This window comes from Citrus sinensis, chromosome 9, assembly GCF_022201045.2.
Source record: "Citrus sinensis cultivar Valencia sweet orange chromosome 9, DVS_A1.0, whole genome shotgun sequence".
Taxonomy (NCBI): Eukaryota; Viridiplantae; Streptophyta; class Magnoliopsida; order Sapindales; family Rutaceae; genus Citrus; species Citrus sinensis.
The window spans coordinates 31,440,798-31,455,110 of record NC_068564.1 but is presented as its reverse complement, the minus strand read 5'-3'; the positions used below and the strand labels follow the sequence as shown (position 1 = coordinate 31,455,110).

Here is a 14,313-nt window from a genome sequence, read left to right as displayed (position 1 = left end):
TGTTTAAAAAATTGTGGAGCTGTCAACATCGCACATGCACGATGGGCCCACGGCCGCCGACATGTTCGCCACGTCAGCTAGTGGTTATTAGGCCCGGTGGGAACTTCCTTTCGATTTTGTATCAAAACTATTAAATAATAATAAAAAGTATTGTGCAATTACGTTTCTTAATTTTCACTTAAGAATAGGATTATATTGCAAGTGAGGTGACCCACTGACCGTACAGTCCCCCATGTGAGGGCAGCCGTGTCCAGCTCTCATCTTCAATAATGGAAACCAATTCCAAGTTTCAAGATCCCATTAGAAGCCATTAATCATCTACCAATTCCAATTATTATTTTATATTATTTTATTGTAATGTTTTAAATAGGAAATCCATTTTTTTAGTCCATATATATACAATTTTACTCTTATTTTATTAACGTAAGGATTATATTGACAAATAAAAATATAAATTTTAAGAGATTAAGAGATACAAAAAAGTATCTCGAGTGTATTAAAATTCATATTTTATTTAAATTTTAATGATATCCTAACTTGATTAAAATGAAAATGTCTTTTTCAATGTATTAAAATGCATATTTCAATAAAGTAATAGATAAAAAATAATTTCTAATGTATTAAAATTGTTTTTTTTTAATATTTGAGTAGTATCTTCACTTGATTAAAGAAGTAATGTTCTCATTAAAAAAAAAGGACTATATATATATATATATGTGTGTGTGTGTGTAGTGAAGTTGTAAATTATCATTATTTATGTTAATGATCGTATTATTTTTAATTTTATAGTATTTCAATCTTTTTCCAATCCACCTGATCATGTTTTGAGTCCGAAAGTTGTTGCATCACTCTAATATACTTAAGCCATTGAGCTTGGCCATGTTCGTTCAATTATTTATGTGACTGCTAACCTGTGCATTTGTATATGAAAGTTTTGCAAATGATATTGTGCTAAAAAAGTTCAATGCTGTAGATGAAAACTAGTTGGAGCGTAATGTAAAGATAATGTCGAGTTTTCTTGGAACAAAGCGTGGAACATTGAAACATGATGTTAAAGAATTTGACTTGCCAAAACCGAGAGTGGAAACTAATTAAGGTCTGTGGAAAAAAAAGAAAAAAAAAAAGAAAAAAGAAAGGTTAGGGAGGAAAAATTAATAAATAAATAAATAAATAAACATGTGCATCAGGTTAATAATGGAGGGGGGGGGGGGGGGGGGGGGTAATTAGAAAGTGGAAAGTGATGGCGATGGTCAAAACAATGGGTCAATAAACGCATCATTTTGTCTACACTTGCCTGGTGGGTTAGTTGATAAGTGATCAAAATAAACAATTGAATAATAACTTACGGATCTGTTACTTTCTATAAATTACAAGAAAGGAAATAGATTGTGATCGCTTCCATACAAGTCCCACTGTCATGTTCCTGGATGCTTTACCAACTATAACCTCATAATTGTTATTTAATTGAAATCACCACGGTATTATAATATTGGTTTTGTTTTTTTGGAAAAAAAAAAAATCCTATAACATTGTAATTTTAATGCAAATTTTTTGTTTCATTCTCGACCTCATCTATTTGATAGATTCTTTAATCACTACTTATACATTATATTCTATATCATCCCTTGATTAGAGCCAAACCAAGAATTATATACTGGATGGACTAAATTATACAACATCGCAATTTTATTTTATTTTTTAATATTGAGATACTAAATTTCATTCAATGATATTGTTTAAATTCCAAAACGATTTACCTGTAATTTTTAGTGGTTTATTAGTTTATCAATTAATATCTTGTTATTTATCCTATGATGTGCATTAAACTATTAGTTTGTTAGAATTTAAAATCTTGACAACTTTTAATTTTAGCTTTAATAAGAGCTTGCAGTTGTAGTTTGTCAATGGGTTTGTTTATGATGATAAATTCTTTAATAATTGAAATAGAGATAAAAGAAAGAAATTATCATAAATGATCTTAATTTGATAAATAAATTAACAAACAAGAGGAAGATAATAGAATCTATTATAACACATAAATGATAAATTATGATATTCTAGAGAAAAAGGCGAAAAAAGGAACTAAGAGAAGATATTGAATTTTAAAAATTTCATAAATTAAAAGATTTTTTAAGACAATTAATAATAAATCAATCACTAAAACAAAAATAAATTCATTAATTTATTATTATTATTATTTAAGTTAGCAAGGGCTTAGGCCACTCCTTCCACCTCCTGGCACGGCCCTTAGTTGCCATCAATACTTCTATACTTTAAAGAATAAAAAATCAATTATAGACACCAATATAATTACATCTATTCTTTATAAATAAATTTGGAATTTGCGATCCCAAGTAAGTTCGGTTCAAGATCATGAGATGATTTTTTATCAAATAGAGAGAGATAGCTATTATACAAAATGTACTTTTAAGTAATTGTCTCATAAATTCTATTTTCTATCTATGTAAAGAAGAAATGGTGTAATCCCTGAACATAAAACCATAATCTGACATGGCTTTGTAATATTTCTTAAAAGCAGAGACCTAGAAGTTGTTTGCTCAATAAACAACAAGAACAGTAGTAGAACAGATTAACCATGGTTAAATTTAAAAATTAGCTTAACTTAGTTTATGCAATATATTACAACTTTCTACATTTAAGGGGCAAAAAGGGAGAGAGAGAGAGAGAGAGAGACAGAGACTGAGAATTGAGAGAGAGTAAAAGGAGAGAAGAGGAAAGAAAATGTCTGGGTAATGTAGGGGAAGGTAGGGGGCAAAGCTTCAGCATTTTGGTCTCTGTAGAACTTAACAAACCCAAAAAAAACAAAGACTAATTTCTTTATTTTTCATTTTTTATTTGTACTCTCTTCCTCTTCTTTCTGTCTCCGTCCCCCCTTTCCCCGGCCACTTGTCCCCTCACTTCCCGGCGACTTTGGCCGGGAAAATTTCAGCCGGTAAAATTTCAGTTCCTTTTTGTTGACTTGGCTTTCCTCAAAAGCACTTTTTTTGGGGAGTGTTTTTGTCCCAGCTGATCTGAGCTTCCACCAGTTTTAGTTATAGCTTGGTTGATAGTGTTATTGACTTGTTGAGAAAATCAATGAGTCAGTGAAAAATTAACTGATCAAATTTCCTATAAAGTTGGAATAGAGCGTCGGAAAGAGCAATGAAGACACCGGCAAACACTGCCGGAGCTGCTTCAAATTCCGGCGAAGGTCAGCTCTTCTCTCTCTTTTCGTCTTTATAGATTTGTGTATATGCAAGGTGAATCAAAAAAATAAAGAACTGAGAAGGAAGCATAGAACGAATCGCGGATCAGTTTTCAAGCTTTTGTAGTTTTCTCAGTTGTCTTTATTTAAATTAAAAAGAAAAGACTTTATTGGATTTTTCTTCTCTTACCAAAAAAAAGTTTTTTTTTTTAATAAAAAAATTAAATACGTTGGGCGAATGGGCGGGTGACGGTTGATTGCAGGAGGAGGAGGGGAGAAGAAGACTATAAACACGGAGCTATGGCACGCGTGTGCAGGACCGTTGGTGAACTTGCCCGCTGCTGGGACCCACGTCGTGTACTTCCCACAAGGCCACAGCGAGCAGGTGCCGTTCCGTTTCTTCGTTTCTCTTTTCATTACATTTTGTATTGCTGCCTGATAATAATAATATCGGTTGTTGGTTGGGTGAAATAATAATTGCGGATTAGATTGCAACGATCTTGTTAAAGCGAGCACTTTGGTTGTTTAAGTAAATTACCATTTTACCCTGAGTTTAGATGGTGTTGCCTCTTCAACTTTCTAACTACTGCTGAATTGCTAGTAACGTGTTGTTGACTTTTTATTGCATTTTTCCTGTTTCTTAAAGTCAACCAATTGATAGTGTAATTCTACTATGCCTACAAAGCGTGCGAGTGATATACTGATGACATTTGTATCACTATGTAGTTTGTATGGGAATTTGTACAGTTAGTGTTGTTACTTGTTATCATTACCATGTATTTGTACATGTACAAACTATTATGGACAAATTTACATAATATGAGATTATTGGCTGAATGAAAACTCAAAGTCAAACTCAAAATCATACCAGGTCAATTTATATACAATAGTTTTGTGTCTAGCATTTATTATTCATTATATATTTCTTGAATTTCTTTTTCATCAAAATGTGGAAAATCTTACTCACTGTCATGCTCTACTCTCCTCCAATAATAGTTTAAGAATTCCCAAAAGTTATGTATTGTGGATAGCTTTGTTTACCGTCGCTAAACCAGGACTAGGAGGGAAGAGGTTAATTATTACTTCTTGTTCCAGTTAAAGCTATTGCTATGCTCTAAGCATTAAACACTGTCAGCTAAAGGACTGATGGATTGTTGTATATGGATGCTTTGTGCCTTTTTGTTGGTGTCTTCTTTTTGGACTAAGTTCATTCTCTGACTTGGATTGGAATTTATGGCTACAGGTGGCAGCATCTATGAAGAAGGATATTGATGGCCAAATACCAAACTATCCAAATCTTCCATCAAAGCTACTGTGTATTCTTCTCAATGTCACCTTGCATGTATGCACTTGACCTTATTAGATTTTCATTTTTCTTACCCAACAACCTAATTCATAAGGTTGTATTTCACAGTGAATAGTGATTTCAACTTTCTTGTGTTTGATTTTGTAGGCCGACACAGAAACAGATGAAGTGTATGCTCAAATGACTCTCCAACCTGTTCCTTCTGTAAGGGCTTGGTTTCTAATAACTAAAGGATCTTCATTTTGTACTTGATCTGTGAACATGCCATTGGAACACTTTATATGCCATTGAAATACTTTATAGAATATAATGTAGTTGTTTCATCAAATCAAACAAGGCAACTAGATGCAAATTAGCAATGACATGCCCAATCCCAATGCTGCTTCAAATTTAAGTTGCTGCCTCAAAAAACTTAATCCACCAACATCCTGTTTTCAGTATGATAGGGAGGCGTTGTTAAGATCGGATCTTGCACTGAAGTCAAACAAACCACAAACAGAGTTCTTCTGCAAAACTTTGACAGCAAGTGATACGAGCACTCATGGAGGTTTCTCTGTGCCACGTCGTGCTGCTGAGAAGATTTTCCCTCCTCTTGTGAGTAGCTTTCTCTTATATCGAAGGTCACTATGTACTTTTGCAGTTGGATCTTAATTCTTTTTCCTGTGATAGGATTTCTCAATGCAACCACCTGCTCAAGAACTTATGGCCAGGGATTTGCATGATAATATATGGACCTTCCGTCATATCTATCGGGGTATGTCCATTTTGCAGCCTTGGTATTTCACTACTTTAATCCATAAAGTTTTTTTACTATTACTTTTCATGCTCTGACCTTTTCCAGTTGCAAGTATTTGATAACAATTCTTTGTACTCAGGACAACCGAAACGACACTTGCTTACAACAGGCTGGAGCTTATTTGTTAGTGGAAAGAGGCTTTTTGCTGGTGACTCTGTTTTGTTTATTAGGTAAGAGTAATGAACTGGACTCCCTGGAAATTATTCATTAGGAAATGGTAGTGAACTGAGATTCCTTGGAAATTCTTTCTCTTGATATAATTTTCAGAAAAATGTTTGCTTTCTTTATGTAAAAAACTCTTGTTGCAATCAAAAATCCATTTTATTGTTGTTCTGATCCTTTGTATGTGTGTGCAGAGATGAAAAGCAACAGCTACTCTTAGGCATTAGGCGAGCTAACAGGCAGCCCGCCAATCTATCCTCATCAGTACTCTCAAGTGACAGTATGCATATTGGAATCCTAGCAGCAGCAGCACATGCAGCTGCAAATAATAGTCCCTTCACTGTCTTTTATAATCCAAGGTCAGAAACTTAGCTTTTTTATTTGTGGCACAACTCTATGGTTTGGTAGTGAGATGAAGCAAAACCTTTGTGGAAATAACCGTATGCTAGTGTGTGTCTCAAATCAGTTTATGTAGGATGACTTAAGTTTCTAGGTGTTGAGACCTTACCCTAAATTACATTTTTCCTTATTAATGCAGGGCTAGTCCTTCAGAATTTGTTGTCCCATTGGCCAAGTACTACAAAGCAGTGCACAGTAACCAAATCTCACTTGGCATGCGCTTTAGGATGATGTTTGAAACTGAAGAGTCAGGAACAAGAAGGTAGTTGTTTTTAAGTTACTATTCTCTTTGTGATTTTGAATCTGGTTTGACATGAAAAATACTCAAGAGAATGGCCTCTGATTGGTCCAAATTTGAAATTTTTAATTTTGCATTTTAATCTCTTGGTACCTTGCTTAAAATGAAACTAAAAACGTTACTTGTAAATTCTTGGTCTGGATTCATTTTTATTAAGATCCCAGATTGCGTTCCTGAATTTGAACAAAATGGCCTGCAAAATTTATGAAGTATTTATCAAATTACTAATCTAAAGGCATGTGATTTGCAGGTATATGGGTACAATTACGGGTATCAGTGATCTTGATCCTGTCAGATGGAAGAACTCTCAATGGCGCAATTTGCAGGTTGATACAATGCCGTTTTAAGCAAATTAAACAATGTCATTATTTTTTCATATTCACTGTTATTAACCCATATCTGTTAGTAGGTTGGTTGGGATGAGTCTACTGCTGGGGAAAAGCGCAATCGTGTCTCAATTTGGGAGATTGAACCAGTGACTGCTCCATTTTTCATTTGCCCTCCTCCATTCTTTAGATCCAAGCATCCAAGGCAAGCAGGTATGCCTAGTACTTGATGTCTATTTAAGTATATTTTGATTGGTTAAGATATAACTTCCTTCTTTCTTAGATTGTCTTCTCCTGGGTACCCCTTTGCATTGGCATTTGCTTGGTGGTTGTTTGTTGTGTGTTATACTTTCCATTGACTGATCCTACCATTGAGTTTTATGGGCACTGTGTATGTGTTTGATGTGTGTATTCCATCCCATTCAATGGACCATAAATGTGCATGGAATAAACTGATTGCATTGAATGCAGTTGTACAGGGTTTTGAACGTAGATTCTCTCTGTCTGTCATCTTTTGGCAGTGTTTGACCTTAAAATGTATTTGGTCTGTGAAATGGTTTAGAATGCCAGAGTGCTAAGCTTATGATTTACTCCTGAATATGCTTTCTTACACTATTCCTGGCATTAGAATATCTTTTTCCGGTCCAATAAAAGCGAAGAAAGGGCTTATTTCGCAACCATAGTATTGATGAGACATTTTACCTTAGGTTATATGCTATTGCAGATGATGATGCATCTGATTTGGATAACGTATTCAAGAGGACTATGCCATGGATCGGTGATGATTTTGGTGTGAAGGATTCGCAGTCTCTTCCTGGACTAAGCTTGGTCCAGTGGATGAACATGCAGCAAAATCCATCCCTGGCAAATGCCATGCAGTCAAGTTACATGCATTCCTTACCAGGGTCCATTTTGCAAAACCTCAATGGAGGTCTTTCACAAATGCCTCAGCAAAATAACTTGCAGTATACTGGCCAGAGCCTGCCACAGCAAGTGCCGCAGATTGATCAGCTCGCGAAGCTGCCATCCACTGTGAACCCACTAGGGTCAAATATTCTACCGCAGCAGCCACTGGGTGATATTTCTCAACAATCAAGGCAAAATATGATTACTCAAAATTTACCCTCTGGTCCAGTTCAGGCTCAAGTTCTTCAGCCTCAAAATCTTGTCCAAACTAGTAATATTCTTCAGCAGCAGCCATCTATTCAAAACCCTCAGCTTCCAGCAAACCTTCCTCAAAACCTGCAGCAGCAGCAGCAACAACAACACATAATGGGCCAGAACCAACAGCAAAACCTTATGCAAACCCAGCTTCCTGATCCAATAAACCAAAATTTACAAATGTCTGACAAGCAGATTCAGCTGCATCTGTTGCAGAAGCTTCAGCAACAACGGCAATCACTTTTATCACAACAGTCTGCACTTCAACAGCCTGCTCAACTTATTCAACTTCAAGATCAGCAAAGGCAGCTTTTAGATGCATCCCAGAGCTTCTCTAGATCTGGGACACCCACACAGATGCTGGAAATGCATCAAGTAACACCAACCTCACTTCCTCAGTCAAACATTATGTCGCAGCAGATAGCAAATAGTGGCAGCTTAAACAATGTTCAATTCTCCCAACCTCCCCAGCAGCCGAAGCTCGAGCAACAGCAACCTGGCATACTGCCTCAAATGCCCGGACATATGGGGCTCCCTGCATCCCATATTATCAATCCAGTTTCTACTGCTGGTAACAGTGCATTGACAGGAGCTGCAGGAGTAGGGCAGTCTGTGATTACTGATGATAATCCTTCTTGTTCCACTTCACCTTCCACAAACAACTGTCAACGCTTGATTCAACCAACAATAAATAGTCGGACGCACCGAAGTGCTGGAATTGGAGAGGAAGTGGCTCAATCTGCTTCCGCACTTTTGAATCCAAGTGCTTTGGAAACCATGCCATCTAATGCTAACTTGGTCAAAGATTTGCCGCACAAGTCCGATGTGAAGCCTTCAGTGAATATATCCAAGACTCAGAACCAAGGTTTTTTTACCCCACAAACATACCTAAATGGTGCAGCTACACAGACAGACTATTTGGACACATCATCTTCCACAACTTCAGTTTGCCTTTCTCAGAATGATGTCCATTTACAGCAGAACAACAACTCATTGTCCTACAATCTGCAGTCAACGTTGAGAGACACAAGTCAAGTTGGGGAAGTTCCGGTTGATCCCAGGAGTAACATTCCATATGGGGCTAACATTGATGGACCGTTGGGATCCATGAATCCTGATCCATTGCTTACAAAGGGCATGATGGGATTGGGGAAGGATTTCTCGAATAATATCTCTTCAGGAGCAATGCTTGCTAACTATGAAAATTCAAAAGATGCTCAGCAGGAGCTGTCATCCTCAATTGTTTCGCAGTCATTTGGAGTTCCAGATATGGCATTTAATTCAATTGATTCCACGATAAATGACAGCAGTTTCTTGAATGGAGGTCCTTGGGCCCCGCCCCCCCAATTTCCACAGAGAATGAGGACTTATACCAAGGTTTGATTTTCTCGAATTGAATTTCAGTAGACTGAAATTTAAAATAGTCAAGATCTTATATTAAGTACAATTTTTGTAGGTGTACAAACGTGGAGCTGTTGGAAGATCTATTGATATCACACGTTACTCAGGTTATGATGAGCTCAAGCAAGACCTTGCTCGTAGGTTTGGCATAGAGGGGCAACTTGAAGATCGAGGAAGGATAGGCTGGAAGCTTGTGTATGTGGATCACGAGAACGATGTCCTGCTAGTTGGTGACGACCCTTGGAAGTAAGCCCTTTGCTTCTTTCCAATAAATGAATTTTAATGCTTAAGTTTTCATTATTGTTGGGTAATATTTATTAGTGCAGCCCTCCACCAAATAACTATAGTTTGATTCTATTGAAGTATGACAAGGTTCAGCCCTCGGTGATTTATTTACTAGGCTCCAAGCTTCCTAACGTAGTATTATTATTATTTTCCATTTTTAAACCTGTATTGTTCTTGCTTTGTCCCTATTTATCATATTTCTGGAACCTGATCTTGAACTTTTGAGATACATTCTAAACTGAGAAAATTTCTTCTTACTGTTACATGTCGTAGTATTGTTTGACCAAAAACCTCTATATTGAAATCTTTGCGACTGATTTCCAATCCATATGTCAATAAACTTGGGTTGCCTAATACATTGTTTGGTTTGGGATTTTTCAGGGAGTTTGTGAATTGTGTCCGTTGCATAAAGATTTTATCTCCACAAGAAGTACAGCAGATGAGCTTGGATGGAGATTTTGGAAATTCTGTCCTTCCCCATCAAGCCTGTAGCAGCTCCGATAATGGGAATGCTTAACAGTAGCCTACCAAAATGCTAACAGTTCTTCAGCTTTTGGACATTACATTGTTTATGGGGATTCTGTTCATAATTCGCATCTTTCTCAAAATTCGACACAAGCTACAGCCTGCAAATTAAGGACTTAAGGTTATAATTGGAAATTGAAGTTTAGTGAAGGTGCGGCATGTCCTTAAACTAGTGGATTAGTCGGTACCATTTTGCTTTCACTTGATTGTATTCCGGGTCAGGTGAATTGTAGAAAGCAAAAGCATCAAAGTTTGTATGGCCTAATTTTGACTTTTGACCATTGAGTGTACAAAAAGTGTAGATTCTACCATCTTCCAATAAAATTAGTCATCTTAATTTCCCAACTTGTGAAGCGAGAAAAGGTTTCCTTTGCTGGAATTATCTACTTAACGCAGATTTGGAGTGAAAAATGGAAATACATGTGATGGGACAATTGGTAACATTCATCTCTACTTACTCAAAACAATTATTTATTCAATAGTCTGATGATGTAAACACGTGAAACATTCTGAAGAGAAGTTACTGTGGCATTGGTTGGGAAAGTGATTCCATTATCGGATCGAAGACAACAGTTGAATGATTTGCAATGTGCAAGCTGAATTGGCCTCCTTTTTCACTCACGTCAATCTTATCTATCCCTTGTGGAGCTTTCATCTCAAAAGATGTCACCAGTTTTGCAATCACAAGCCCCAAGATTGGTAATGCAAGTATGATTCCAGGGCAGCTTCGCCTTCCCACGCCAAAAGGCAAGTACCTGAAGTCAACTTTGCCACCACCAGCAACAGCATCAATATTACATTCCTCTTCCAAGAATCTCTCTGGCCGAAACTCCTCAGGTTTTTCCCACCATTTGGGGTTGTTTGCTAGCCACCATGCATTCACCACAATTTTGGACTCTTTAGGAATTGTGAAGCCTCCAAGTTTTGCTTCTTCTAGATTCATATGTGGCACCAACAACGGAATTGGAGTGTGTAATCTTAGTACCTCTTTTACTGCGGCTTGCAGGTACGGTAATTCATGCAGGTTTGATTCTGTGACCGGATTTCCTTTAAGGACTGTCGAGATTTCACGACGGATCTTCTGTTGAACCTCTGGGTGATTGACTAACTCAGCTATTGCCCATTCCATGGACCATAGTGTTGTTTCTATTGCCGCCACATTTATGTTCTCAACAATGTAAATAACATTTTCTTCAGTGATCTCCCCTTTCATTTGAGCATCAATTATGTGATCAATGGCGCAGCTTATCTTGTGCTTCTCTCCATTGGCAGCCATGATTTTCCTGCAAGAAAAAAGAAAATGCAAATTAGAATTATCAAGTATGTACACTAATATCCTTTTGAGAATATTAAAAAGCCAAAAAAATGAAAAGAGTTCCCATGTGCAAATGTTCGCATGTTTTTAAAATAAAAAAGAGTTTTTTACCTTCTTTTCTCAACAAAATTGTTGTTAAAGAAAGCCAACCTCCTACTCTGCAAGTCTCTGCACTTGTTCAAGTACCCTCTTAAAAATGGCCTGAGCAAAGGAATAAAATCTCCATAATTGTACTCAAAACTTTGAGCCAACCGACTCCTTTCAGAATTAAACCTAGTTGCTTCAATGAACAAAGGATCCTCTTGTGACTCAAATTTTGCATCAAACATCATCCTATACATAATATTGTATAGCATGAGCTGCAAACGCTTCCTAATAACAATCCCTTTTGTGCTCACACTCTCATAATCATTTTTCAAGTCATGCACCACTAGGTCCATTTCCTGCTCCCACATGTCACTGTAATTGTGCACAACTTTATTGGTGAAAAATGGCAGTGTCATAATCCTACGCATTTTGCGCCAATGCTCACCATAAACAGTGAACACCATGTCCTGTCCATTGCCCGTGAAAATATCGAAAACCACGTTGCGTGGGCGGGATCCGAATTCTACACCTTGCGTGTGTAGTACTTGGGTAGCTAGGTCTGGCTCTGATACCACTATTAAATTTTTTGAACCAAGTTTTAGACGGAATACGGGGCCGTAAATTTGTGCCATTGATGCTAGTAACCTGTGGTTAAGGTCATTGCCAACTTGGAGCCAATTGCCAAATATTGGGATAGAGATAGGAGTTGGAGGGTAAAAGGCTTTCGAAGATTTTAAAAAGGATTTCAAAACGTATGCAATAAGAGGAACAAGAGGGAGAGTGATTGATATAAGATTTAAAGATTTGTTGAACGAAAGCAGTGAGATTGTGAGAAGGATGCTAAAGAATGAAATTGTAACAAGATTTGCCATGTTTGAAGAGAGGACGTGTTTGATTAATTTTGAATGTTGAAGGAGGGAAGCATGGGATTATATATGAATGGAGATGGTGGTTGGTGGGACTTGAGATGGTCGGTGCCCAATGGTTTCAAAAAAAAATCCATTGGCTTTTTTGAAAACAAGGTAGGAGGAGTCAGATTTTGTAGTTGTTGTGGTTAGGTGTAATGCCTCTCAAGGTAAACTTTCATTTCTCTTATTAATCCCAACTTGCTTAGCGTCAAACTAAAGCCTCCAATAATCAATAACTTTGGACGGCTCTATTCTTAATTAATTACGAACAAGTAAACCCTTGTTGGTTTCTTCTTTTGTCAATGCAAAATTACGTACACAAGTTTTTACATGTCATGCACCACTAAAGCTATATCACTTTCACATCGTCTCTTTGACAATTCCTCCCTCCACCCAAGTGCATGACGACTTATGTGAACGAGAACGAGAACAACTCACCAAGTAGGCTTATTTTTTGGAATTAAAAAGATGTTCGTCAAAAACTATGAATATGATTTACAAATGCGGTTTCACAAGGAAAAAAAAATGAGGAGTATAGTGTGTGAACTAGATTGGATACATTGCACGCGTTTAAACTATATTAGATATTTGATTTGTAGACAAAAGGGTTGGACGAGAGCATACATAATTAATAAATTCAAATTTCATTAAAAAGTTTTCAAATTCATCGTATATGATGAGAATGATTCTAAATGATGACTTTCTATATATGTAATGTAAGTGGTTTAATTATTTAAGATTTTCACCTTCTTAAAGAAAAACAGTTGGATTATTGACACCCTTTCATAAACCTTATAAAACTCCTATTCTATCTTAATTATATTAAAGAACATAATAACTTTAATTAGATTTCTATACTTTCTTTAACTATTTACACCTCTACAACTACACTACTGTTTTCCATATATATATATTGTTTCTTTACAAACACTTTGCATTCTAATTAATGTAATTCTACTAATAAATTCTTACTCTTATCACTCGACTCATTCATATTTAATTTAACATATAATCTTAAAAGAATTTTTTTTTTATTTTTCTTCCTTTTTTATGTTAAAAAAATTAAAAGTTATCTACCTAAGTCCACTTTTTACTCTAATTAATTCAAATATACATGATTTTTTTCAGTTAAACATATATGATTTGTTCATTCAAAATTTTGATTTAGAAATTATAATTGGAGTTGAACAGAAGAAAAGGAAAGAAAAAATAGAAAAAGGATATTTCTAAAATGAAAATAGGTCTTGACAACGGGGGGTTTTATAAGAAATTCTAGAGGTGCGAATAGTCCCTGTCAAATAAAAAATTAGATTCGAATAGAAAATGTGGCCCAACTAAAGTGGAGTCCAGTCGAGTAACGCTTTGGGCTAAAAATTAATGAAAATCTGAATTTAAGGATCTGATTCGTACAAAATCCTTTAGAGAAGGGAGCAGGAAGCGTTAGAGTGCTGCTATTTACCCAAATTTGCGTCTCGAAAAACAAAACGCATCGTTTGGTTTTTTCTCTCCACACGTGTTGCTTTATTTACTTTCCACTTAACTTTCACTTTTACTTTCAAAAGCAAAGCAAAGGAAATAAGTGCGCATAGCTGAAACGCAGCAAATGAAATAAATGCTGCACGTTGACTGTCTTTTTTTTTTACATAAAACAACTAAAAAAACACGTGCTTCAAAAGTAAATAGCAATCAAATTATTAAACGGTGCGTTTTGTCTTTCGAAGAGCAAATTCGAGGGACAAATTCGGGGTAAATAGCTTTTTCCATTTAAGTTTAACATCGTATTTGTTTCGCTAGTGAAAGCTCTCAAATTTTCTCTAGTGAAATTCTTTCTGTGTAAATCAAGTGCATTTTTTTTTCATTTATTTACTAAACTTTAAGCCCATCTCTCTCAACTTTTTTTTATTAAAATTATTGATTAATAAGAATTCAGAAAAAATACAATTCATAGAAAGTATCCAATTTTTTAGCAATATACAATTCTACTGAATCGATAGTTTGTATTTGTTAGACTACCCAACAAACTCCTACTCATTTACAACACGCCAATACAAGTCATATAAAAGTCAAAACAGCTTCAATTTTGCCGAAATCATTTAAAAATGAGAAAAAAAAGCGGGCCCCAACGGCAACAAGCATGCA

General features: G+C 36.0%; 2 protein-coding genes across 2 annotated transcripts; one reads left to right on the top strand and one right to left on the bottom strand.

The window, feature by feature from the left end:
* Nucleotides 1-2,659: 2,659 nt before the first annotated feature.
* LOC102620808 (auxin response factor 19-like) lies at nucleotides 2,660-10,209 on the top strand. The gene is given in 15 exon segments (XM_006474262.4): nucleotides 2,660-3,211; nucleotides 3,469-3,590; nucleotides 4,449-4,547; nucleotides 4,659-4,715; nucleotides 4,950-5,105; nucleotides 5,181-5,265; nucleotides 5,387-5,477; nucleotides 5,664-5,828; nucleotides 6,008-6,130; nucleotides 6,417-6,492; nucleotides 6,576-6,705; nucleotides 7,217-9,030; nucleotides 9,110-9,300; nucleotides 9,721-9,851; nucleotides 9,854-10,209. Coding segments are annotated over 15 exon segments (3,420 nt in total). The 5' UTR covers nucleotides 2,660-3,162; the 3' UTR covers nucleotides 9,985-10,209.
* A 106-nt stretch (nucleotides 10,210-10,315) lies between these two features.
* Nucleotides 10,316-12,143, bottom strand: C4H1 (cinnamate 4-hydroxylase CYP73). Its single transcript, NM_001288840.1, is given in 2 exon segments — nucleotides 10,316-11,147; nucleotides 11,291-12,143. Coding segments are annotated over 2 exon segments (1,611 nt in total). The 5' UTR covers nucleotides 12,139-12,143; the 3' UTR covers nucleotides 10,316-10,384.
* Between the last annotated feature and the right edge of the window lie 2,170 nt (nucleotides 12,144-14,313).